The following is a 26,089-nucleotide window of genomic DNA, read 5'->3' as shown; positions in this document are numbered from 1 at the left end:
AGTACGGACGCGTGCTCGTGTGCGCGCTCGCGTTGGCTATTGTGTTTTTATCAACAAGGGGACCACCCTGGCCTCGCGGGTAACTGAGCTGGCCAGCTGAACGACTAGTGACTGGTGAATGATGGCAGACGAACAAGAAATAATGTGCAAACTGGAGAACATCCTGGAGATACGGTAAAACTCAGATGTCGGATACAGTTAAAGGTTGCCTGAATGTTTGGCACGTACTAAGTATACGCTATGTTAGCTAACATTAGCCGACCAAGGTAAAAGCCCCTTTGGCTTCGCTTTTGTTACTGAGCTAGCTAATATTAGCCGACCTGCTCTGTGTCCTTTCTTTAAACAGGTTTGAGCGAGTGTAGCTCTGTGTTAACTTGTTTTTGACCGAAGTGGCAGGCGGGCTGAATATGACACATATAAGCAAGTTGTAATTTAACCGCATATTTGAGCCATGTGCATCCACATTCCAGATGTGTGACAACAAGATGCCAGATGTGCGTTGCTAATTGTTACTGTCTGCCAGGTAGCTCCTTAGCTTAGCAGGCTGTCGGTGTAATGTAGTGTAGTGCAAAGTAATGTTTCCCTTGCTATAACGCTTTGATAAAGTAATTATGTATGAATTAATTACAGTGCAGGCTCACTTAAATAGGTCATAACATTACTGCAATTAGAGCTTAGAAATATGCACAAATTCAATACCGCAAAGCAGATGGAAATGTGTTTGTGTTTGCTTTTATGTTTAAAATCTTTTGCGCCGTGTGCATAGGAGTGACTGAGACAACCTGGCAGCTCATGTCTTTTTCCTTGTCCCACTGCCTGCAGGAATAAGACTATCCAAATGCAGAAGATTAAGTCTCGTCTGAAGATTGAGTTTGAGGCTCTGGAGTCTGAGGAGAAACATTTGAAAGAGTACAAACAAGAAATGGATCTCCTGCTTCAAGAAAAAATGGCCCATGTGGAGGAGCTGCGCCTCATCCATGCAGATATCAATGTGGTGAGTGGGTGCTGTTCTCTAGTAAGTGCCACTAAATCACTGGTGAACTTTCATGTGATTTTACAACAACTTCTAGTCACTGCAGTGTCTGCTGGTGTAATGTAGCAGGATGAAAGATTCCAGTGGTTATATGTTACTACAGATAGCTTAGGCTGAGTATATTACATGTGCATTTCTCAAAAATCAGCCCCTGCTTTGCTTGTGCTTTTAGATGGAGAGCACGATCAAGCAATCAGAGAATGACCTCAATAAACTGCTTGAAACAACTCGGCGCCTGCATGATGAGTACAAACCACTGAAGGAGCATGTTGATGCCCTGAGGATGACTTTAGGTCTACACAGACTCCCTAACTTGAATGAAGAAGAGGAGAAGCTCTCCTTGGAGTCAGTAAAAACACACACACACACACACACACACACACACACGCACACACACGCAGTGCATCCAACGTCATAATATTTATGCAGTAAATCTCATCAAATTTTCTTGTCAACATTAAGTAGTTGTGCATACTACTACTTGTTCAGTAGTTCAGCTGTTGAGTTTGTCTATTGCCCTCTTGAGATATTGCTGTCTAGATGCAACAGGATGGAAATGATAACAAAGAATGCAGTGCTGTTAAAAGACAATGTGATCTACAGTGTGTCATGGGTAGAAAAAATACAGCAGTTTGAAAAACTGAATACAAATTTAGTGAGAATGTTATGACTTCATATTGTTTTAGTTGTGCAGCTAATATCCACCAACTTATCTCCACTTAGAGGGAAGCTGCATCACGTAAACAACATTAAATATGATTTCCTGCTGGAACAGTAGACTTGAGTGACCTCTTGTTTCTTTAGTTTCCTTTCAAAGACCCAGACTTTCTTGTACTTTTTGTAAAGTGGTATTGAGCAATAGTTCTCCAGGTTTTCAGAATGTTTTTCAAACTTATTCTTTGGATACTGGCTGAATTCTAGTCCTTGTACATAGGGCTGGACAACTGATTGAAAATCAATCAAAGCTGTCATGGATGTGACTTGTGACTTTTGATTTGTGGTCATACAGCCCAGCCTTACCTGCCCATTTTCAAAGGACTGTTGTTTATTTTTTAGTTAAGCCACTGAACACTGAATCATTCAAGCATAGACACCTAACCCAACCAGACAAACCAGTGCTGTATCTACACATAATAGATAAATTAGCAAAACAATAATTTTAAATGATTACTAGCAACCGATTCTTTTAGTTGAATCTACAAAAATACCATCGTTACCACAGTTTGACAGGCATAAAATAGCATTTTTGTACCGACAAGCTGATTCCTAGATATTAGCCAATAACTTAGCATATTTGTGTCCTTTAAAAAAATTGAGGAAACTGATTAGTGGGAATTGCATTTGGCCCTTTGAACTGGTGCCTTGTATGCCCTGTGTTGATCCACAAAACAAGGCACAGAAAGGCAGCCAACAACCAAAGAAGAGCTTTGGAATGTCCTTCAAGAAGCCTGGAGAAGTATTACTTTTTCAAATTTCAAGGAAGTGATTTCAGGCTCTGTTGAAAAGTAAAGATTTCCATACAATATATTGACTTTAAAGCTAGTTAAAGTGGTAAAAAAACGTTTTGTATACTTGCATGTTTCATTAAATCGCTACACTTATTTCCCATTTCCCAACAAAATATAAACGAACAAGGCACAAAACAAGAGTTTTGCACAGTACTCTATATGCATACACCATTTTTTTTATGCTACATGTGGGAAATAAATGACCAGATGTTTCCAGTCTCAAGTATCCAAATCTGAACAGGCAGCATTTGAATAAAACTTCAGGAAAAGGTGACAATCTCACTTTAGCTGATGTATTTCGGTGATGTTAACAGACTGACATTATGTTTTGTGGAAGTGCTACCTGTTTACCTTTGGATACTTGACACTGGATTGCGGCTGATGGATTAAGACTACAGATGAGTATGCTAGGAAAGCTCATCCTCTTCAGAGATTGAATTAGCAAATTCCTTGGTGTCTCTCTTTGGCTGCTTTTCCAGCATTCAGAAGGACACATAGATCTGACCAACCACAATCACTAAACCTTAACTCCCTTATCACAGCCATCAGGTCTAATAGAAACCCTGTAGTCATTTTACTATAATGAAATAGAAGTATTTACACATTTAAATGTTGTCACTTGCAATGCCCAAAGGTAACCAGAATCATAATTAGTAGTTAACTTTATTATTGCATTTGCAAAAAAAAGGTCCAAAAGTGGAACCTTGTGGAACACCTCGTGTAATCATTGAATTTCAAATGGATGCAAATTTCCATTTGGTAAAAAAGAAATAAAAACACTCCAGTTCAAATCTAAGAGTCTGTTGCTTCAGGTAATAATGATACACGGGTGTTCGACATTAATCATGAAACACAACCAAGCAGCAGGTTCTATTTCTCAACAGGCCCCAACTTGTAATTAATGACCCGATGACAGGATCTGTTTCAGAGACACTGTGTCAGAGGGATGAAGCAACAGCGGAATTCATACTTGAAATTTATTATTGCATTATCCAGTCACTAATGGAAAGTGGTTTGTGCAAAGGCATGTTGTTATTTTTTAATTTTTAATTTTTTTGGCAAATGTGGCACATAAAAATATTCACACACAACCAAAGGACAGACAGCAATTTGGTTTCTACACAATTTTAAATGAGCGGGATTCTGTTGAGGTATTGCTGACGGGGCTAGAGGACTTGTATATTGGGATGAATTAATTCACACAGAGGGATCAGTCTAGTGCATCTCACTGTATTTTGATAAGGGTAGGGAATGTCAATAAAGAGATCTAAAAACACACTCCTAAATTTCTAAGATTAGAAAAATTTCGCTGTCAGTACTTAAAAAGAAAATGACACCAGGATGAGACATAAAATAGTTAGCCTTTAAAAACGTTTATTGTTCTTGTTGCTCTATTGCTCTACTTTTGCTGTAATTAAAACAGAGATTGCAGTAGTTACAGAAAGGAAGATTTACTTCTGGCTTTGGATCGCAAACAGCATTATCTAAGCATCAGGCTCAAAGTCTATTCAAGTGATTACAAAGTTATCAAAGTCCAAGACGTTATCTTTTGAGCAAACAGGATAGTATTTCAACAGTTGTGATGTAATGTTCATGAGAGAATCTGCCTGATCACGAAAATGAAAATTTAGTTTGCCCCAACCATGGTGAACTTAGTACAGTCAGTGACTTATGTGGCTATAATTGGCAGAGTAATGGCTCTCCTGTGACTTCTGTGCCTTGGCTTATTTAGTACCATCACACAGTAGTTAAGTCATTGGAGAAAACTGCTGAGATGAAAGACCATTGGATTGGATAAATATCTACAGAGAATGACAGCTGCCTTTCCCTCTCATCAATATGGTGGAGCAGGTCCTTAAAGGAAGACTTGACAGTGCTAAAACACAGATGCGAAAAAGGAGAAAATTCTTTTAAGAGCAGAAATTTGGCATGCTCCAGTGGCGAGGCAGATGATTTCCTGGAATACTGCTTCATTGTGTGGTCTCGTGGCCATCTCTGGTGTGTTGGATCCCTTAGTGTTTTTAATATTTGGAGTATTTGGTTTATACTAAGTTTAGTTTACAGTGGGGCAAAAATGTATTTAGTCAGCCACCGATTGTGCAAGTTCCCCCGCTTAAAATGATGACAGAGGTCAGTAATTTGCACCAGAGGTACACTTCAACTGTGAGAGACAGAATGTGAAAAAAAAAATCCATGAATTCACATGGTAGGATTTGTAAAGAATTTATTCGTAAATTAGGGTGGAAAATAAGTATTTGGTCACCTCAAACAAGGAAAATCTCTGGCTCTCACAGACCTGTAACGTCTTCTGTAAGAAGCTTTTCTGTCCCCCACTCGTTACCTGTATGAATGGCACCTGTTTGAACTCATCATCTGTATAAAAGACACCTGTCCACAGCCTCAAACAGTCAGACTCCAAACTCCGCCATGGCCAAGACCAAAGAGCTTTCGAAGGACACCAGGAAAATTGTAGACCTGCACCAGACTGGGAAGAGTGAATCTACAATAGGCAAGCAGCTTGGTGTGAAAAAATCCAGACCTCAACCCCATAGAAAATCTGTGGCGGGAGTTGAAAGTCCGTGTTGCTCGGCGACAGCCCCAAAACATCACTGCTCTCGAGAAGATCTGCATGGAGGAATGGGCCAAAATACCAGCTACTGTGTGTGCAAACCTGGTAAAGACCTATAGTAAACGTTTGACCTCTGTTATTGCCAACAAAGGTTATGTTACAAAGTATTGAGTTGTATTTTTGTTATTGACCAAATACTTATTTTCCACCCTAATTTATGAATAAATTCTTTACAAATCCTACCATGTGGATTCATGGATTTTTTTTTTTTTCACATTCTGTCTCTCACAGTTGAAGTGTACCTCTGGTGCAAATTACTGACCTCTGTCATCATTTTAGGTGGGGGAACTTGCACAATCGGTGGCTGACTAAATACTTTTTTGCCCCACTGTATATACACTGCCAGTCAAAAGTCTTAGAACACCATATTTAAAAAAATAAATGGTACAGAGGTAAGTGATGAACTAACTGAAGTTTTTTTGTTTTTTAGTAGTAAGGTTATCCAAAACTGAAAACGATGTATATTTCAGCTATCCAAAAAGGTTTTTATTTCAAGGAACAAGAGATGGGTTAACAATTTATAGCTGTTCTGCAGCAATGGAGGTTGATTGAGCTTTCAAAGTTAGTGCTAGCGATTCCTACAGGTGTCCCAAATTTTCTTGATTACTTACAACTCCATATGTCTCCATAAAAGTACAAACACTGTGGTGTCGTACCTGCTTGAGCATTATTTGAACAGTATTGTACTGCAGAAAGTAGTGTGTTATAAAAATGGTGAGGAAAAAGGCAATTACCAATGCAAGAGAGACAGACCATCATAACATTTGAAAGTGTAAGTTTTTCCTACAGAGAAATTGCGAAGAAAGTCAAGGTGTCAGCGAGTACGGTTTCCTTCACCATCAAAAAGCACTGAGAAACTGGGGGAAACGATGACAGGAAACCACAACAGAATCAGAAGACAGGTTTTTGAGAGTCAACAGCTGGTTTGCTAGGCGGCTCACAGGAACACAGCTTCAAACACAGCCTAATAGCAGTTGTAGGCACATCTCAGTTTCATCTGTGAAGAGAAGCTTCATGTTGCAGGTTTTACAAGTCGATTTGCAGCATGAAAGCCATCAGAAACCTAAGACATCAGAATGAGAAAAAGAGGCTTGTCTGAGCCATGAAACATCACCAATAGACTACTGAAGACTGGAAGAAGGTGTTATGGACTGATAAATAAAAATTTTAAATATTCAGTTCATCACTGAGGATTTAAGCAAAAGGATGGTTCCACACTGTGTGACATCAGCTTTCAAACATGGAGGAGGAAGCATAATGTTCTATGGCTGTTTTGCTTTGTGAGAGAGTGAGAGGCACACACTGAAGATGGCTACCACAGCATTCTGCGGCGCCATGCAGTTGCCTCTGGAATGCGCCTAGTTGGTGAGGAGTTCATTGTACAGCAGGAAAATAATCCAAAACATAAGTGCAAGCTATGCCAGGACCACCTTAGGAAACAAGGATAAGGTAGTAAGCTTGAAAACGTGGAGTGGCCAGCACAGTCTCTCACCTTAAACCCCATCGAGCTGGTTTGGGATGAACTGGAAAGAAGAGTGAAAGCAAAGCAACCTACAAGTGCCACACATTTAACATAAGCCATTGCCAACATTGTAGTCTATGAAAATAGTGGATACCACAGCAATTGTGCCAGCTGTCTCAAACAAAATGGTAATATGAGGTGTAGTCCTGCTTTGGATGTTCATGCAAATCAAACTTAGTTACAGGCTTTTAGGTGCTTCGCTAAATTGGAAGTATTCCTCTCTTGGTTCTCGAATTACAGTAAAGAAGTAACAGTAACATTTTTTACATATTACGTTTTGGGAACTCAGTTAACAGTTCTGCAAAATATCTTTGTACCCCACTCTGCCTTTCTTATCAGTAAGTCTGGGTGGAGCCATTGCAACACATCTTCCACGTGTATTCCTATGCCTGAGCGTGTCTGCCTCCTTCTTCTTTAACTTGTACAGATAGATTCAAACACTTAGGCCTGTGCTACCTACAGCACATATGGAATTGGGGAAGGAAAAAGCAAAAAAACAAGTTCCAGGACATTTTCAGTCTTTCCATTTTTTAAAGTTGTTGTAAGTATTACGTCTGGTGACATCCCTAGACTGTATTTGGATGGCAACAGAGAAACAACTGCAGTTATTTGTAAAGACTGGCAAGTTAAATCACCTCAACAGAATCAGCATGACTATATAAAGAGTAACTGGGGAAATATGTGCTATTAGAAGCTGGCACCTAAAATAGGGGTTATTAGAAACTGGCATTAAAACTCTAAAGACCAGTATTTACTTTTTTTTTCACACACTTTTAGAGCCTCTGGCAAATTTTCTTGTCTTAGCAGGAACCTTTGAACACTTAGGTGTTTAAACATCAGATAGGTATTCTTGTGATCAACAGATTTGTTAGCCTGTTCAGACATTTAAGTCTAATATAAAATAATTCCACTTGTCTAGATTCCAGTTTCAGCTGCTGACAGAAATTTCTTGCTTCAAAAAGTTCCTGTTATCCACAACACCAGAGGTACATCTTTGCGGGGTGGGGGGGCTGATAAGTAGACTCCCAGCAGCACAAACTGCAGGCTGACATCCATCAACAGTAGGTGATTGTACATTTTACGATGTGGAGGAAATCATAGTTAATGGTCCTAATAGTGCAGTGGATCCCATTTTTGGGCTAGGAAGTGAAGTATTCCACAGCTTTGGCTTTGTTTATTGTATCCTCTACATTTTGCTGTATAGGTGCAAATATTTTAAAGTGATTAAATTAATACTGCAAATGCATGTTGTTTTTTTCAGGTCTGTGCTAGCACAGCTGTAGAAAAGCAGTCTTCAGTGGAGATATCACACTTGTGTATTTTCACTAATGATTCTACCAGACTGATGATGATCTGGGCCTGTATCCCTAAAGAATCTTTGTGCAAAAAGTGGCTCCTAGCGGCCAAATTCTAAGAAAATTCTCAGAGTCATGACGTTTTCTTAGAATTTCCCCTAAAAGTGACACGACAATCCCAGTTAATATAAAAGCTATTCCTCAAGATTCCTAGCGCTTAAAAGGGCTCCTAAGGCGAGATCTGCTAAGAGCAGGGAAGAGGACTTTTAGTGGCTTAGGAGTTCCCCTAAGCAGCTGCACAAAATGGCCAACAGAAGAGGCAGGAGAGATGTCCTGCAAACACTGGATGACAGAGAATTATTGAGACGCTACAGATTGGATCGTGCAGGAATCATGTTTGTGGTGGATCTCCTTAGAGATGCAATTACTTCACCAACTCGACGCCACAACACTATTACACCGGAGACGAAAGTAATCACAACCCCGAGGTATTTGGCAACCGGGAAAATGCAACAATGCAGCAGTGATGACTTGGGTCTGCAATCACAGACATTGCTAAAAGCTGAGCCGTGTTACCCTCGTTAAGACCACACTGGACTTGTAACGTTGTGATTTCTACTTCATTAAGGACAGCCCCTTGAGATAGGCCATCTTGTTTTCAACAGGGTCCATATGGGAGTGAAAGTACAAAATATGTCAGCTAGGATATTAATATGAGCAAATAAGACACAAATCATTATTTTAACAGGGTGTAATGAGTTTAAGTTTTCACATATTTTAGATTCTAATGGCTATAACCCCTACAGCTTACTATTCATTTTCCAGATATTTTCTTGAATGTGAAATATTATTTACAATTACAGTCAGCATAAGATTAGAGTGTATAATTATGTTTATTGATTTGAGGGTACATCCTTTGCTCATTATCACCAAAAGCTCATTTCCATCAAACTTGTAGGATCAACCAATCACGGCTTTTGAAATGATGACTCATACCTAGCAACGGGGTCAACCACACCTCCTCACTAAGATAGGATTTTCCATCCATTCCTTGCTCAGAGTTCACTGAAAATGTTCTGGAATCACTTCTAAGCTAAAACTCCTGGCAAGGAATTTTTAGGTTAAGTTAGGAGCTCTCTGAGAGGATTCTCAGAATCTTTAGGGATACGGGCCCTGGTATTTCTCTCGCAGTATGTGACATTCCTCCCTATGCAAGGAAAAACTTTCTAACTTGAAAGCACATTGGGGGAAAAAAAGAAAGAAAGGGGTGTCAATATATTTGCTGTTGGGGAAATTCGGCAGGCTGACATTGTTGGCAGTTTGGATTCTTAATTTGGCCGCGTGCTATGAGGAAGCTTAGCTGATTAATTCATTTTTGGCCAGGTGGTAATCTTCCTTTTTTCTTAGTGGCATGCTCCTTCATGTTCATCCTGAATGTATGAGATACTTGAATACCAACTTTAGTACTTGGTAAATGCAAGTTCTGGCTTATACCGCTGTTGTTCTTAAGTGCTTTTCATACACACAAGTCACCACAGTGAGAAAAAGATTCATGAGATGTCGGAGGAGACGTTTGAAGCACCATTTGCTCGAGTTTCGTTGCGTAACCGTACTTAGTAGTAATAGTAGCCACTGTAGTTGTATCACAAGTTGTGTTGGAGCGGTTTCTGAGAAAATTAAATCACACCTCACAGGCCTGTGGGGTGCTGCTGGGTATTTTTTTTTTAAAGAGACCGTATAAGAGTGATGTCTCAGCACACAAATGAGCACGCTACACCTCCATAAGAGCAAGAAAACCTCACACTGAGGTATTAACTTGTATGAAAACAAAAATGGCACATAAACTTTTAGCGCATGAATCGATGTGTGTGTTAATGTGGTGCTTGCAAATGATCTTTATTGTTCGGAGCATTGGTGGATCATCGAGTTTGGTTTGTGAATGCTCAAAGTTCTGCTCTATCGCAGACTTATTTTGAGAAAAATCAGAGCGTAATGAAATAGGATATCACTTTTTTTTTTTTTTGAAAACGAGCCAGTCAAGCATAAAGTCCAAGGCCACATTTCTTTTTCCAGCCCTCCCCTGCCCACACACACACACACGTTTGTATGCATGCAGACAGTCTCACATGACTGTGCTTTTGCTCAAAGTTGTGCATAAAAAGAGAACGTGTGAGTTCCACTATAATGTTCAATTTAAGTCTTCCTTTTGTTCAGTTTTTGCCGCCCCTCGTCTCGTGGTGCACGGTGTAGATGGGGTAATCTCAACTGGAATATGATTCATAAGCATTAAATAGGACTCACTGCTAGCCAGGTTTCGCTTTTCCTTTTGAACAGTTACTTTGAGAAGCAGAAGGCAGAGTGGCAGAAGGAGACGCATGAGCCTGCCATTCCAGAATCCCTTGCTGCCGCCGCAGCCGCAGCACAGCAGCTTCAGGTGTCCAGGAAGCAAGATGCCCGTCAGACAGCCACCTTCAGACAGCAACCTCCACCTATGAAGGTATTACCTACACACAGATAATGATGCCAAAGCACTGTGAATTTAACTGACATAAACTTCAGCTATTTATACACCAATCAGGCATAACATTCTCACCACCCGTCTAATATTGGGTCGGTCCCCCTTTTACTGCCAAAACGGCTCCGACCCTCAGACCCGATCCGCAGACCCTCCACTAGACCCCTGAAGGTGTGCTGTGGTATCATAGCAACAGATACTTTCACTCCTGTAGTTGAGAGGTGGGATCTCCATGTATCAGACTTGTTTGTCCAGCACGTTCCACAGATGCTCGACTTTGGAGGCCAAGTCAACACCTCAAACTCGTTGTTGTGCTTCTCAAACCATTCCTGAACTATTTCTGCTTTGTGGCAGAACACGTTAATGGTCTGCAACAGTGGTAGGTGGTACGGGTCAACCTGGCAGAACAATATCCAAAGCATTGCGCTGCTTCTGCTGGCTTGCCTTCTTCCCATAGGGCATCCTAGTGTCATGTAGTCCTTGGGTAAGTAACGGACATACACCTGATTCATCAGACCAGGCCACTGTCTTCCATTACTCCGTGGTCCAGTTCAGGGGGGCAGGGATAGCTCAGTAGGTAAAGTGGTCGCCCCATGATCGGAAGGTCGGCGGTTCGAATCCACTTAACGGCTACCCTGAGGTACCCCTGAGCAAGGTACCGTCCCTACACACTGCTCCCCGGGCGCCTGCTTAGTGGGCTGCCCACTGCTTCACTGAGTGAATGGGTCAAATGCAGAGAAAAACAAGTAATTTCCCCATGGGGATCAATAAAGTATCCATTATTATTATTATTATTATTAATGCCAATCTTGGGTCTTTCGGTGGTGGACATGGGTCAGCATGGGCAGCCTGATTGGTCTGCAGCCCTGTAAACAACAAACTGTGATGCTCTGTGTATTCTGACACCTTTCTGTCAGAACCAGCGTTAACTTTTTCAGCAGTTTGAGCCACGGGACCTCGTCTCTTGGATCAGACTAGACAAGCCAGACTTCACTCCTCACATGCGTCAGTGATCCTTGACCGTCTATGACCCTGTCAGTAGTTCACCACTGTTCCTTCCTCGGACTTTACATAGATACTGACCACTGTAGACTGGGAACATCCCACAAGAGCTGCAGTTTTTTAAACTCTGACCCAGTCATTTAGCCATCAGTTTGGCCTTTTGTCAAACTCTCTCAAATCTTTACACTTGCCCATTTTTCCTGCTTCTAAAATCAGCTTTGGGGACAAAATAAGGACAAAAGATAAATTTAATTTGTGACCTGCCCACTTTTCATTGCTTGTGGCTATTTCTGTACAAGTTGATGAGTTTCACTCGTGTCTTTCTTTAGTGGTGCTTCAGTCAACAGACACTATCCGATGGATTACGTAGCTGCATGAAACCTGTGGTGCTTCTTATCTGTACAACACAAGAAAGTCCTCAAATTAAGTTCTCGCACTAACCACCTCCACCTTTCTCCAGGCTTGCCTGTCCTGCCACCAGCAGATTCATCGTAACGCTCCCATCTGTCCATTATGTAAGGCTAAAAGCCGCTCCCGCAACCCAAAGAAGCCCAAGAGGAAGCCAGATGAGTAGACTCCCACCTTTAGCTTCAGAGGAGTATAAAGACAACTGGTCCAAGACACTGACCTTGAATCAGCCGTGTACAGTCCACGACTGGTCTGACAGGTCTGTGTTTCCAGTTTCCACACAGTCCCTCCAGTTTAACAAACTGTCTTAGTAACTTGCTCCTAACCTGTCAAGATTTGGTTGAGCATCTAGTAATGTTATTTTGTAGTTTTTCCAGTGCTTTGGATGTGTTTATATGTAATGTACGATTTCCATGGTAGTTTATTAGCACCTGACAATTGTAATTGTAATAATGCAGAAAATTTGAACTTGTCTGAATAATGTTGCCCGTGTTGCTATTGGTTATTGCCTTGGATATTTTACTGTATTTTCTCGTTTCTTTTGCAGTGCATGCCTGCTGCCACGGCTGTCTGTTGTGTTTTTGTTTTGTTTTTTTGTGCCAAGATAAAATCGAATAGGTTTAAAAGTGAAATGCAACACAGTGTTGTTTTAATGTTTACAGTGTTTCAGTAACAACCAAAACTGGAGGGGAAAAAAGGCCAGACTCATTTGCTTTGAATAGTTTTGTGTGTTTAATACAATGATAAGAAAATAAACTGCTGTTTTGTACTAACCCTGTTAGTGTGCATTTCCCCCCCCCCCCCCACCACTATTACACTCAAAACAAAGGCTGGACATTTGTGTTATTTAGGGGTGTGAATGTAAACAGCTGCTGCCGAGCAGTGCAAGTTGGTGGGTTTAGCCTGTGTTTGAAAATAAAGAGGCAAGAATATGTTCGACTGCACTTACGCCACTGTCCCTCGCTCCATTAATACCGCAGCTGTCATGTCTGCAGCTATCTGTCTGAAAAAGGACAGCGAGGTCTCCTAAATGAGTTCCTGTAGCTTTTTTGTCAGGGTAACCCCTCATTTCATCTGTTGCCAGGGCAACTCCACGTTCCTTAGCGGTTGCTAAGGAAACCCAGGTTGCTGTGACCTGCATATCTTTGCCAAGTAGTTCCTCTCAGATCCAGAGAGGGGCATTGGAGGGCTTTGAGAGATTCTGTGCCAACTCCCCCTAAAGTGTCCAATCCTATAAGAAAAAAAAACCCAGAATCAGATAACAGATGTGATCAGTTACTCTGACATGCATGTAAGCTGGCGGGTTAGCTTAAGATGATCACCTCTTAACAGTCACTTACCCAAACGTGTGTTTAGTCTGGACTTTAGGGCTTGGATCTGCAGTTGTGTCTTTTTCCTCCTGATAAAAGTTTTCAAGGCCAGAGAAGCCTGTTCCTGCGCGCACACGCTGCACACAGCGGGACCGTGCAGCTCCACCTCTGCAACCTGTCAACAAATAAGAGCACATGAAGGCTGAAACAGCCGTAATGACATCCAGACAGGGCGAAACAGAGTCACACAAGGATGTTTCATAACCCGTCTCATCTCCTCCTTCAAGGTTTTGATCCTCAGCATCGTAACTAGTTGAAAGGGGGCGTGTGGGACAGCGGGACCTTGACCCACATGAGGGGAGGCTGGGTCTATGTTGCGTTCAAGAACATGGAGGTTACTCCCTCTGTGCGCTGATGCAACTTGTCTCTCAGTTTCGGACCAGTTGCTCCCTTTGGCTCCTCCATGTTTGTGCTCCCGGGGGCACTGGCGCTTGTTCCGGACACGAGAAATCATTGTTCTGCAGTAGTTTCTCAGCGCTTCCTCCTCTTCCATTCTGTGCCAAACAGACGCAGAGCTTCACTGTTATCTATTTAAACGATAAAGTGGCATTCAAGAAAATGAATACCGCAACCGATTAACCTCGACTAAGTTTAGCTTATGGCGCTAAATTAAGTGTTGGCACCAAGTGTTTATTTTTTGGGAGGGATAACAGAGTATCGAAACCAATCGTTGTTGTTTAGCTAAACCAGGCCCTAGTAAAACAATTGAAAACGTGGCACACGGCTCATTAAGAAAGTGGCTTTCCCAACACGTCACTCGCTTCTTTAGTTTTTACTACAGCTGCACTTCCTGCCATCACTGCGCCACTACCTCCATCTGGCGGTCGACGGGGGAATTTAAAGGGTACCAATAAAGCATATTTAGTTTTTTTCTTTTCTTTCAATTCAATTAAATTAAGAAACTATTTCTAGACTTTAATAAAACAGAACATTATTGTTCTTGATGTTATTATTATTATTACATTATTGTTTTATTAAGGGCTAGGTGAAGTTTCTTAAATTTCTTTGCAAGCTCCTTTGACTACGATGACCTGGATGACTGAGAACCTTCACAGACTTAAATTAAGAAACTTCTTACTTTAAAAAAGAGAGCGATGTTGTGCAGTTAGTTACACATATGTTTATTTAAAAGAAATTTAAAAATGGGACTGTTGTGTTTAAAATTTGGTGCTATTTTGTGTGCAATGTATTAATTATAAAAAATTATAAAAGTAGTACAGTCAAGTTTAGTGACACAATACTTTTTTGATGTGATATGTCACAGCAGGGAATGTGACGTGAAGGACTAAACATTTCCAGCAACCGCATTGCTTTCATGGTCTGCATAGTTTATTTTCAAACTGTCTCACTGATGTTATTAGTTTGGCTGTGGTCAAAAAAAAAGCCCACTGTATTTCTTATTGCATTTTTATTCCAGCTTAGAGATTGCGCCATTTTTCAGTCCGTGTTCTTGAAGTTTGCATTAAAAGCCAATTCTCCATGTCTGTATTTAATTGCTCTTTGTGCTCAAATAAATTAAAACCTCTTCGTGGGGTTTGAACAATGCTAGGAATCTGGTATCTTGTGCCATCTGCTGAAAGAGTGCTGTGTGTCAGAGCCTCCCTTCTGAACGTGGGACAGCATGAAGACATGGGTGGGTTTGGCAGGGTAACAGTTGACTGGCTTCCTCTCTGAAGACCCTGACAGTCACACAGCTGACACTCACCAAAATGGCTCCCTCAGTGTGAACCAGGCAAAGCGGGGTGATGACAGGACACATGCAGCAGAATAACCACTCTTCTTAGAAAAGAAATATAGAAGCGCAGCACCTTCCAGCTTAACATGCCACACACGCTGACCTGTGGCAAAGAGACAGCAATGTCCCAGAGATAAGTCACACTGGGCAATCGCTAAGTGTCACAACTCTATCACCTTTCTAATTTTAAACATGAGACTCAAGTCTCCAAGAATGGAAGTTTAGTCAGGCCCATCTGTGGCCTAAAATTAGCCCCCAAACACCCCCCGCCCCACCCCAGAAAGGAGCTCTGGCACCTTTGTCAGTTTAAGCACACACATACACACACTGCACTTTTCTCAACTCGTTGCACCAGTGGAAGCATTGGGCATTCCTCAAGGACCTTTACTTCACGTGACTTGTGTTTTATTGGAGCTCTGAAAGGGTTTCGACTTATCCCGTTGGAAACACCATCAACAAGCAACAAGGTGAGGTAGGTGTCTTCCCAGTGTAAATCCCACACTGCTGCAGTTGCAGTTGGCACAAACTGATTTATCTCGTGATTGCGGTGTATGCTTGTGAGCCTTATTCTTTCATGTTTCTGCTATTCTGATGTTAAAAAATGAGTCTTAACAAAACATAAGCCGATAGACAAGTTATGGTGTTATGGTCTTTCTCTGCTGTTGCAGATGAAAGGGTTTTAACTTGAACTAGCCTGGAGTCCCAGTATGGTTCTGGGCCGAGCTGCCAACATGAGTTTGATGGACATTTCTAAGATCTTCTCCCTGCTCCAGCCCAAGGAGGAGGATGAGGACGGCGAGCAGAGTCAGGCTCTGAACAACGCCGTGAGCAGCGACGATGTAGCTCTGCTCTCAGAGCTTCTGTCTCAGGAGGATTACAGAAAGTCTATCAATGCTCGAAGTGGGTGGGGGGTCCCCGTAACTCCCTTGCGCACTGCTGCTGCACTGGGACATCTGAGGTGCCTGGAGCTGCTACTGGGGCATGGAGCAGAGGTGAGACTTTGTAGAGAGGATGATGAAATGTTGAGGGTGTAACAAGTTGCCTTCATTTTTTTATTAACAAAAATGACATTTTGGACTTGGACATCATGGATTTTCTTTCTTTTTATTTTGTTCAAAGGGAAGAGTAATAAAACAAGGTGTGATATTACAATATATTGCATCATTACATTTTACAATTTGGGCATTAAAGCTGGCGTAATGATTTTTTAAATTCGAACAATAGATCAAATTTTTAAGTGCAGTGTGGAAGCAGTTACTAGGAGTCACAAGACCAACACAGTCCAACTTCGCAGCACGTCTCAGTTCTGCAGAGCATCTATTAGATGCTTCTTTGGGTTTTTCAAGCTATTAACAATGTTTCTCTTTGTTTCCAGTGCATTCAGTGCACAAGCCAGCAGACGTCTATCAACAGATTTGCAGAATGAATTGATTATCTTCAGTCAAAGCCTAATCAGTAGCCTTGGGGGGTTAGATTTCCCACAGCAGCAGAGCAGAGTCAACATTGTCAGTTCAGCATTTCACTTACAGTGAGCTACAGAGCTGCTAACCATATCGTACTGAAGTAAAGGTGACAGCTTGCGGTGGCACACATGTGGATGTTGGGTTGTGCAAATGATACCTTCACTTAGAAGGGTGTTAAACTGTGATCCAGTCACTTACTCGCATGCACACAGGACGGTATTTGATACTTACTCAGGGGAAAAGTACTTGCGGTGATAAATCAGTGGCGTAATTTCTTGTATCAACAAACTTTGTTTCTACTTTTAAAAAAGCCTGTTGGTTTCTTATGTCTGAATCCAGGTTGACAGCTTGGACGTGAAGGCCCAGACGCCTCTGTTCACAGCTGTCAGTGGGAAACATCTGGACTGTGTAGTTTCACTGCTGAATGCTGGAGCAGATCCCAATGGCAGCCAGTACAACAACTGCTCCCCGGTGCTGACCGCTGCCCGAGAGGGTGACGTCGACATACTCAGAGAGCTGCTTCGGTTTGGAGCTGAGGTAGATGTGAAGCCCAAAGTCCCCGAATGGGCCTCCAACGCCACAGCGTGCAGAGGGCCCCTCTACATCTCAGCTGTGTATGGACACTTGGACTGCTTTAAACTGCTCCTTCTTCACGGTGCAAATTCCAACTACAACTGCACAGATGAGAAAATGTTGGCCAGGATCAAACAGCCGAAGACAGTTTTGGAGGTGTGTCTCCGCTACGGCTGTGGGGTGGAGTACATTCAGCTTCTTATAGACTTTGGAGCAGACGTCTATCTGCCGACACTCATCATTGACAAAACCACTAAGCAGAACGAAGCTCTGCTTCTTCTCCTCAAGGAGAGAGGTGAGAGCGAGTCACACCCGAATTTAATTTAAAATCCTTCTCCTCACATACAAAATCTTGAATGATCAGACCCCATGATGATAGAGCTTTGCTTTCACGCTGCAGCCTAACTTATTGTTCTTAGAGTTTCTGAAGTAGAATGGGAGACAGAGCCTTCAGACCCCTCGCCTCTGGAACCAGCTCCCAGTTTGAATTCAGGGGACAAACATCCTCTGTGCTTTTGAGATTAGACTCAAAACTTTCCTTTTGGGTTTTTTTAAATAAAGGTTATAGTAAGGATGGATCAGGTGACTTTCAACCATCACTTAGTTATGCTGTAATAGGCTCAGGCTGCAGGGGGCTGTCCCGTGATGCAATGAGGATTTCTTCTTTACTCTTTACATTTCACATGTGTTTATACACCACTGCTGCATGCCATTCAATTTTATATTCTCTCGTCTTTCTTCTTTACACGAACCAGTCATGGCAGAAGTGCTGCCCCTCCCTGAGCCCGGTTCTGCCAGAGGTTTCTTCCTGTTCAAAGGAAGTTTTTTCTTCCTACAGTCACCATGCGCTCGCTCATAGGGGATCATCTGATGGTTGTGGTTTTCCCTTTAATACTCTGTGGGGTCTTTACCTAAATTGTCATAAAGTGCCTTTTGTTATGAGTTGGTGCTATAATACCTCAGCATACAAATGTTGTTTTCTGTTTCTTCAACAGTTTGCCCCAAATCTCTGATGTCACAGGCTCGACTGGCAATCAGAGGATACCTCCCTTTTGCTAACAAGGAGCCTGCAATTGACAGCTTGGACATTCCTCTGATCCTGAGAAATTACTTGAAACATGAAACCTCAGACGCCATGTGATGCTTTTCTTCTTTTTTAAAAATTTTCTTTCTTTTATACATTTTTTACATTTTTACCAGAACAAGCTAAAGGACTGTTTTACATCCGAATTGTTTATAGCTGTGAAGTCAGATGATTTTCTTTCATGTCTATGAAGCTTTTAGAAGCAAAAGGAGGGCTCCATGTTGGAAAATCCACTGTATCTTTGGTAAGTGTAACAACATCAGTGGCCACTAGAGACCACAGTAACACCATACGTTGTGGATATCAAAATCTGAGGCTCCTCACAGGCACTATTGTTATTCTGATATTACCTCACTAAATCCACTTTGGCTCACTCCTTCACTCGGGTAACATTACACAGACACATGTAGTCACCTTACTTATTTAGACACACACACACACACACACACACACACACACACACACACACACTGTCTGCACCACAACAGGATGTCTTAGATCTTGCCTGAAAAACATTCTTGTGTCTTTGGACTTCAAAACACCAGGAAGCAGAATGAAAAGCCTCCACTTCAGTGCCTCCAGCTGGGAGAATATATTTCCATAACGCTCATTACTTATTGATTAGAGCATAATTATTTTCAGGATTCAATTTTAGTGTTTAGAAGTTTGTTGATTTAAAAAAAAAAAGTTTTCTTTTGTGTGTGTGTGTGATTAGTGATTACCACTGTAATATTATTTATCGTACATAATATATCCTGGAGTTAATGTGTCAACTGTTAGGAATGGGCCCTACAAACAAACAGGAGATGATGTCACACGACAGGAAGGCCAGCACAATGCTCTCACTCACAGACTGATGCCTCGAACCCTCCCCCCCGCAGTTCTGTAGTTTTATTTTCAACAAAAAGTACAGCTATATCAGATATGGATTGATTTTTTTTTACAGCAAAGTACAACATATTCCCAGTGCTTCTGATTACATCAAAACATATAATGTACATACAGTTGACATTTCCACTCTCCCATTCACAGTTTCTGGATTGAATAGGCATTATTTTTCAGGTTTTTCATCTCTACAACAAATAATCAAACTCAAAAGCCAGCAAGAAAGAAAATGACAAATGTTTGCATATGATGACAAAGGATATGGATTCTGTGAGTACATTTTTCACTTGAGAAAAAAAAAAAAATCCAGACACCCCCCCCTCCCAAACCAAACCCTGAAACCAGATGGTAATATACAATGAATAGTGTCCAAATGTGGGATGTCAGTCTTCTGTTTGTTGCCATTGAACACCAACATCGGCATATGGCTCATTGAAGACTTTTACCCTGACTATTCTGGAACAGCACAGGACTGCATAACCGACTCCAAGGAGTTCCTACTGAAGATGTTGCTATGCTAACTGTGAGTGAACGCGTCTACTGGCTCACCCTGGACTAGAAGGAATTACATAAATCTGTGCAACTTCTGATGCATTCAACTAACTTGGCCTTAGTTATATGACTGGAAAGAGAAAGCGAAAAAACAGAAATAAATTTGCACAGAAGGCTATCCTCTCAGCTCGGAGCACAAGGTCAGATTGATAGCTTTATAAGAAAACTCAAACCAGCGTATATACATCATTGAAACCATGTGGCCAAAATGGTACTGTTTAATACTGCTGTCAATAAATACAAGCGAGGAACTGCTTTGTAATGTCAAGTCATTGTACTTAAAAGGAACAAGAGTGTGATATGAACAGCTGTGAAATACTGTGTGTGTGTCTCTTCAGGATTATGTTTATTTTTAGCCCGTCCCAAGAGGTTTCGAATTTATTCAGCTCTAAATCTATACACAAACACCCAAGATCAGTGCTAACTCATATTTGGTTCACTGTTGTCGTAGAAAAATGATTACCCGTTTTGCCTCTGCACATAATGGCACTCCACAAAAAAATAAAACAAACCAAAAAAAGTCATATATTTAGGAAAAAAATATTAACCAGCAGTCTGTAGCATAGCAGTGTGGGTTTAAAACGATGCTAGAGTTTATAGTACCCATCATATCTGGGCTAAGAGAACATCAGTGCCTTTGATTTTCCCTATCAGCAGTTCAGTGTTTTATTCAGGAAAAGATGTTCCCCTCTTATGTGTCAATAAATAATAATAATAGTAATAATAGTAATACAAAAAACAGAAGCTACAACCTGTAATGCCAAGTGAGCAGGAGACAGGTGGACAGAGAAAAGAACTCCCTTTAGTGAGATGGTATGGGTACACACAAATGAATGGTTCTGTGTTGCCGGGGGGAAAAAAAAGAAAAGAAGATTCAATTGGAAGTTAAACAAAACTAAATGATCTCGTTAAGTGTTGCCTTAAGTCTCATGCAAAATATTGGATGCCACAAGCATGCAATTACCTGGTACTGAGATCTACCGCACGCTAGAACTGGAACAACATTCGTCTCCAACGCAAAATACCGATATCCAAATATATGATCTGTTCTTTTTACAGTATTTACAGTGTGTAGCTGATAAAGGTAAAATAGATGACTCTTGATTCATAACTCACTTTTAATAATATAGATCGACACGCGAACCTAAGTTGACCAATGGAAATCTGCTTCCTACTATATATTCAAATTAAACTGTTTTTCAGCGTGTTAAATACACAATAAAAGAAGTCGATGTTTCTAAACATCTGAAATTGGAATACATTTCTAATGTGCAATAAAACTGCTCCTATGTAAATGTGCGATAATATATGAAAATGAGTCGTCTTTCAATTTTTAAATGGGTCGCAGTCAAACAGCACAGTATCTACTTATATGGAAAAAGTGGCCTGACCTCTAAGGCTACGTTCACACTGCAGGCTAAAGCACATCAAATCCGACTTTTTTGACCCTATGCGACCCATATCCGATCATGGTATGACAGTGTGAACGGCACAAATCCGATATTTTCAAATCCGATCTGGGTCACTTTCGTATGTGGTACTGAATCCGATACATATCCGATGTTTTAGAAAGCGACTGCTGAATGGTCATTAATTAAATGGTCATGTCGCATTAAATCTGTCTTTTATGTCACTGACACAAGACAGACACCAATTATCAGCGCCCGAGAAGACATCGCGAACGCTTCCTGGCCATCCAGTGTAGATGTCAGTGAAACTGTTGGGAAGACAACGTTGGAGAAATGTGAACATTTTATTAGTACTGTATAATCTGCAGATTCTGACAGAAGTCTTTAACTATCCTTTGAAGCACCGCTCCTCTCTAAAACAGCAATAAGGATAATTATTAGGCCAAATGTAAATAACAAAATAACTTTATAACTTAAAGCAAAAATGGGAAACGTAAAGTCTGAAACAGTCAAACAATACTGTTTGCTCTGGGTCTAAACAGAGCGCGTTGTGTGTGACGTCTTCTTTTGTGCATGCGGCCGCTTTGAGGGTTCACACTAGAGCGCGTTTGCTGTCGCATTTTATTTGTAGTGTGAACGAGCAGACAAAAAAAATCGGATTTGATCAAAAAATCGGAATTGAGCATTAAGACCTGCAGTGTGAACGTAGCCTAAGTTTCTGTCCGAGCGGCTCTCGTGCACTGGGGAACGAGGAATTCCCAGTGTGCATGAGGGAAGGGGCGGGGGTTGTGGGAACAGAACGGAAGAGAGAGTGAGAGATGCACTGAAGGGAAAATACATGACTAATTCAAATCTGCCTGTGAAACTGAATAGATAATCACTAGTGGAATGCTGGAAGGCACTGTTAGATAGCATCTCTCCTCTCCGCAGCAGAACGGGCCAGCAAGTAAGCATGATTATTAGTGTGTGCGTTTGCCTGCATGCTTGTATCTGTATGTTGGTACTGGTGGTAGTGTTAAGCAGGGAGTTGGAGGGAGCAGGGAAGGTAGGCAGAGCGGGCCATAACAAGGGACCTGAGGTTACGATAGCCTAGGAACCATATCTTTTTTTGCCGTCCCAGCCAGGAGAACTATCTTCCAAAACAATCTCACTGGGAGCCATCTCTACAGACACCAGCAGCCAACTCACCCAATTTCTCAACTTCCTTTACTGAAACAAAACATAAATTACAACATACAAAGCAATTGTAAGGTCTGTTTTTTCTCCAACAGGTTATAAGGCCTATAAGAAGGCAAACAAATGACATAGAACAATATAACTCTTTCATATCACGCTGTAGTGAATAGTGGTAGATATAGAATGATATATCACATTGCACAAATTGTCAAACTGTATATGTACTGTCCATCTGGTGATATAATTCAACACAAAATGTACTCCTGTGTCTGAGGTCAAAACGTGGTCACAAACCGTGGACAGATGTTTCACTTACATTCCAAGTGTGGGAAAAAAAGAATACGTCTTCACGATGCATGTAAGATTTTCCTCTTCACTTCCTCAGATCTTCTCTTTTACTGCTGAAGGACTCTATAATGCTAGGATCTCTCGCAGACCACGGCTTCACACACGTTTTTGTTGATTAAACAAAACCAATCTGATCACGCCACAGTCCTTTGGAAATCACTTAAGCAGAGCTGGAGCTAACTGCCAGATCTGGGGGGAGTGGGGCAACGTGAGGAGGGGTGAGGCAGAAAGCAGAGGTTTGGAGCTGGAGTCTATAGAGATGTATGAATGTGTCAGAGGAAACCTGCATGCTACAGATTAAATTCGCCTTTCTACCTCCGTATACGGTATCGACTTGCGCTGCTGCGGTGGACTTTTTTGTTTCCCCAGTTAGTTTTGGTCCACTTCACAAATCATTATCACTTTTTTAGACACCCCCCACCCCCTTGAATACTGGATGGGCTTCTTACTTATTGGTCACACTGACGTGTTGATATTTGTATCGCTCATACTCAAAACGGGAGTACGTGCTGTGCTTTTTTACAGTGGGAGTGACACAAAATAATCAACCGAAGTCTTTTCTTTGACAGCTGACATGTTATTCTTTTGGCCAATGCATCACAACTTCACTTTTACCGCTCGTTTTCTGGAGGTAGGCTGTGCTTTTTTCTCTCTTTTCCACCCAGGTGCCAGCACAGTGCTACAGGGGTGGTCTCTAGGGAGGGCGGGATGGGAGAGGGGCTGTGGCACAAGGGAGGCGGACCGTTGCTGGCCTATCTCCTGCTCCCAGCTGCTTCATCTAAGCTCACTGCCAAATCCAGCGCGCGCACACACCCTCTCAGCGCGATCGGACATGAATACCCTGTCACGAGTGGTTGGTGAACGGATGTAAATATACTATTGATGTTCCGCCTATTGATTTGTTCCCTGACCCATCATCACATCACGGCCAATGGCAGGTTTACAAAAGAGTGAAACTCTTCCTCTGAGAGCCACTGACTCACAGAGGCAGAGCAGGTGGATGGAGAGATAGAGAGGACGAGTGGGATGTGGAGAAGGAAGGGAACACCTAATGTCAGACTGTGAAAAGAAAGAGAGAGGAGGGGGCTATTATATGCAAGCTGCTACAGAGAAGAGAATGAAGCTCTGAGTGCGAGGAGGAGGTCCAGACGCAGACATCAGCAGCGCAGAGATGGCTGGATGGGTGCATGATCAGTGGCAGGATGGAGCTAACTCAGAGGTGAGGTTGACAGCCGAGCTTGGCAAGTCCTTCACAGGCCGCGGCGATCGGCTGAGGTCGTCGTCTCGCATTCAGAAGAATGCATCAAACAATCTCTCATAGCAGCACAGCAAGATCTCAGCTTTTTTTGTAGTTTTTTTGTTTTGGTCACAATCATACTACTGGGAATGACTTGGCTTGGCCTCGTGTTTCTATCCAGAAGATGGATTGAAAATGATCTCATGTAACAATCTCGATGACTTCAGGACATTCAGATGGCGTGATTATCCAGAAAGGGGGGAAGAGTTTGTGACAGTTGACTCAGCCGGAGAAGCATGATAACTAAGAATGTTACTAACATATATGAACTGTAAAGTTGTGTTTATTTTTTTATATGTTTTTTCTTTGTTTTAAATCCAAGTCTTCAGTCCTCTCGCAGCTTCCAATCACACTCTATATTAACATTGGTCCTTAACTTCAAAGTCTCGTGTTTGTGTGTTGTTTTTTTTTTTTTTTTCTTCATCATGGGGGGGGAGGGGGGACATGATCATCCAGTGTTTAGTGCTTCTAAGAAAAATAGCTGGTCCATCGGAAGAGTCTGTGTATCTCTATTTCTTAAATGGAGCTAATCTACTAAAATTCTGCCAGAAAGGAGCCTGGCCTCTTTTGGATTGACTGAATTCAAAAACCTCTCCTTGTGCCATGTCCTCCGTTACCTCATACTGCCCCACACTGAGGGGGTCCTGTGGGGGCGGGTATGAAGGGGGCGTGCACCTGTTTACACCTGGGAAGGCAGGCGCCAAAAAAACAAAACAAAAAAAAGAGCAAGAAGGTTTTGTGGGGGAGGGAGAGGGGACAAGGAGGCAGTGCAGGGCACAAAGCAAAAGAGAAAAAAAGAAGAAGGAGGGAGGCAGATAGCAAAGAGGAAACGTTATCAGTACTGCATCTGGAACAGGCACAACAACACAACATCAAGTCATGCTTCCACAAAAACAGGCACATAGACATACAAAATGGGTCTTCACTGTTAACATTCCTGCATATTAATCCCGAAAATATGATGAATATATGATGAAAGCTGAATTGGGAGATTCAGCTCTAGCAATGACACAAGGGAGACTAAGGATGCTATTCAATCAAACTCTGTGGCGGGCAAACAAGAGAAGCAGCAGATTACAACTGATACGCCGATGAAATCGAGCATTTGGACAAAGGGGCGCTGTTCCACCATGTTTGTTAACAGCACGTTTGTTTGAATAGCACCCTCGACACTTGAGAACACAAGAGTGGCGAAAATAGAGCCAACAGAAAGCTGTTAATATGCATTTAACTACAGTCTACAATGTCGTCGAGCTACAGTCTACAAGCATCACAACTATGCTACTGTCATTATTAAATACAATCGATATTTGGAGATGAAATATTCAAAAGTTGCCATGGCATCTTAGGAAAAGAATATGAGAAGATGAGAAACAGTGTCTTTTGTTTTTGGCCAGACACTGTTTTAGCAGTTAGAAGGGTTCGATCTCTTTGTGTTAGTGGAACCTGTTTATCTGTTTATAGACAGCATAATGCTTGTAAACAGATTGGACAGTGACCGCATGCTCCAATGCCAACGTTAGACACAACACCTCCCAATGCTGCTTAGCAGTTGCCATGGCATCTTATTGTGCTAGCTCTAAGGAGAACTCTAATGCATATACCTTTATCATTTTCAAACCATGTCCATACAACATGGCCCTCTTTCTCAAGATGAAATCTATAAATGAATCTGAAATTCAAGAGAGTACTTCACCTTGTGCCAGCCAATGTACACATATAGCACTTAGAAACAGACAACATTTACTTCTGACAGACATCTACTGGGTTCCTAATGTCAGAGAGAACATTCCAGCAGTGGTCATTAGTTCATTAATACCTTAATGGATGGTCATGCTTATTGTGAAACTGGCAAGAACATCAGTAATGGTAAATGTACAAACATCTAGCCTAGCACTAAAATGGCTAAATAGTAAAGGATGATACCGGCAGTTTGGACATGTGGGTGCTTTGTCGCCGATGCTTCGTCGAGAATTATCATTCTGAATAACTTGTTCAACGTCTTCCTTCTTTTACCGAGATAAGTGGCAAGTGTAGGTCTCTATGCAGTTTTTGATACCACACATGTGTCATAGATTTTTAATGTCACATATGTAGCATTAAAACAGAACGCTTTCAATCTGTAAATTAGAAGAAAAGGCATAATCTCCCTATTTTATTATAAATCATGACCAACTGTGGAACATGTTACGAGATATCACAGCGTTCAGTGTTCATCAAAACAGCTATTGTTTTGTTTCTGTTTGCACCAAAAGCACCAACAACCACTCTCATGGCCAATTCCC

General features: G+C 41.7%; 4 protein-coding genes across 7 annotated transcripts in view; 2 read left to right on the top strand and 2 right to left on the bottom strand.

The window, feature by feature from the left end:
• Positions 1–3: 3 nt before the first annotated feature.
• Positions 4–12,685, top strand: zc4h2 (zinc finger, C4H2 domain containing). Its single transcript, XM_085474444.1, has 5 exons — positions 4–174; positions 823–994; positions 1,206–1,378; positions 10,322–10,484; positions 11,965–12,685. The coding sequence occupies exons 1-5, from the start codon at positions 119–121 to the stop codon at positions 12,076–12,078; spliced, it is 678 nt and encodes a 225-aa protein (XP_085330570.1). The 5' UTR covers positions 4–118; the 3' UTR covers positions 12,079–12,685.
• Positions 12,686–12,972: 287 nt separating this feature from the next.
• On the bottom strand, positions 12,973–13,775 carry LOC146717322 (uncharacterized). Its single transcript, XM_085474456.1, has 3 exons — positions 13,488–13,775; positions 13,253–13,397; positions 12,973–13,143 (listed from the first exon to the last, which is right to left on the bottom strand). The coding sequence occupies exons 1-3, from the start codon at positions 13,773–13,775 to the stop codon at positions 13,013–13,015; spliced, it is 564 nt and encodes a 187-aa protein (XP_085330582.1). The 3' UTR covers positions 12,973–13,012.
• Positions 13,776–14,942: 1,167 nt separating this feature from the next.
• Positions 14,943–19,305, top strand: asb12a (ankyrin repeat and SOCS box-containing 12a). 2 transcript variants are annotated; one of them, XM_085474426.1, is made up of 4 exons: positions 14,943–15,484; positions 15,686–16,009; positions 16,820–17,348; positions 18,049–19,305. In XM_085474426.1, exons 2-4 carry the CDS (start codon positions 15,725–15,727, stop codon positions 18,192–18,194), a joined length of 960 nt encoding a protein of 319 aa, XP_085330552.1. In that variant the 5' UTR covers positions 14,943–15,484; positions 15,686–15,724; the 3' UTR covers positions 18,195–19,305. The 2 variants fall into 2 exon arrangements, with proteins under 2 accessions (XP_085330552.1, XP_085330560.1); XM_085474434.1 differs by having other exon boundaries at positions 14,986–15,489.
• Positions 19,014–26,089, bottom strand: part of arhgef9a (Cdc42 guanine nucleotide exchange factor (GEF) 9a) — a 48,563-nt gene continuing 41,487 nt past the window's right edge. For all 3 annotated transcript variants that reach the window (XM_085474355.1, XM_085474360.1, XM_085474362.1), the window contains one exon: positions 19,014–24,489. In XM_085474355.1, coding sequence (XP_085330481.1) covers positions 24,314–24,489 — 176 coding nt within the window. In that variant the 3' untranslated portion in view covers positions 19,014–24,313. The remainder of the gene's footprint in view (positions 24,490–26,089) is intronic.

The sequence above is a fragment of the Copadichromis virginalis genome, linkage group LG2 (assembly GCF_057382275.1).
Source record: "Copadichromis virginalis isolate Kocher_CV1m ecotype Utaka linkage group LG2, C_Virginalis_male_GT1.1, whole genome shotgun sequence".
Lineage (NCBI taxonomy): Eukaryota > Metazoa > Chordata > Actinopteri > Cichliformes > Cichlidae > Copadichromis > Copadichromis virginalis.
This window is presented reverse-complemented; position numbering and strand designations above follow the sequence as displayed.

Bases quoted from the DNA above. Each gene is read 5' to 3' on its own strand.
- zc4h2 (XM_085474444.1), top strand. From the start codon at position 119: ATGATGGCAGACGAACAAGAAATAATGTGCAAACTGGAGAACATCCTG. The intron at 175-822 runs GTAAAACTCAGA...CACTGCCTGCAG, and splicing joins GAGAACATCCTGGAGATACG to GAATAAGACTATCCAAATGC. The intron at 10,485-11,964 runs GTATTACCTACA...ACCTTTCTCCAG, and splicing joins AGCAACCTCCACCTATGAAG to GCTTGCCTGTCCTGCCACCA.
- LOC146717322 (XM_085474456.1), bottom strand. From the start codon at position 13,775: ATGGAAGAGGAGGAAGCGCTGAGAAACTACTGCAGAACAATGATTTCT. The intron at 13,398-13,487 runs GTTATGAAACAT...ATTTGTTGACAG, and splicing joins TGAAGGAGGAGATGAGACGG to GTTGCAGAGGTGGAGCTGCA. The intron at 13,144-13,252 runs GTAAGTGACTGT...TTTTTCTTATAG, and splicing joins CAGACTAAACACACGTTTGG to GATTGGACACTTTAGGGGGA.
- asb12a (XM_085474426.1), top strand. From the start codon at position 15,725: ATGGTTCTGGGCCGAGCTGCCAACATGAGTTTGATGGACATTTCTAAG. The intron at 16,010-16,819 runs GTGAGACTTTGT...GTCTGAATCCAG, and splicing joins TACTGGGGCATGGAGCAGAG to GTTGACAGCTTGGACGTGAA. The intron at 17,349-18,048 runs GTGAGAGCGAGT...TTTCTTCAACAG, and splicing joins TCTTCTCCTCAAGGAGAGAG to TTTGCCCCAAATCTCTGATG.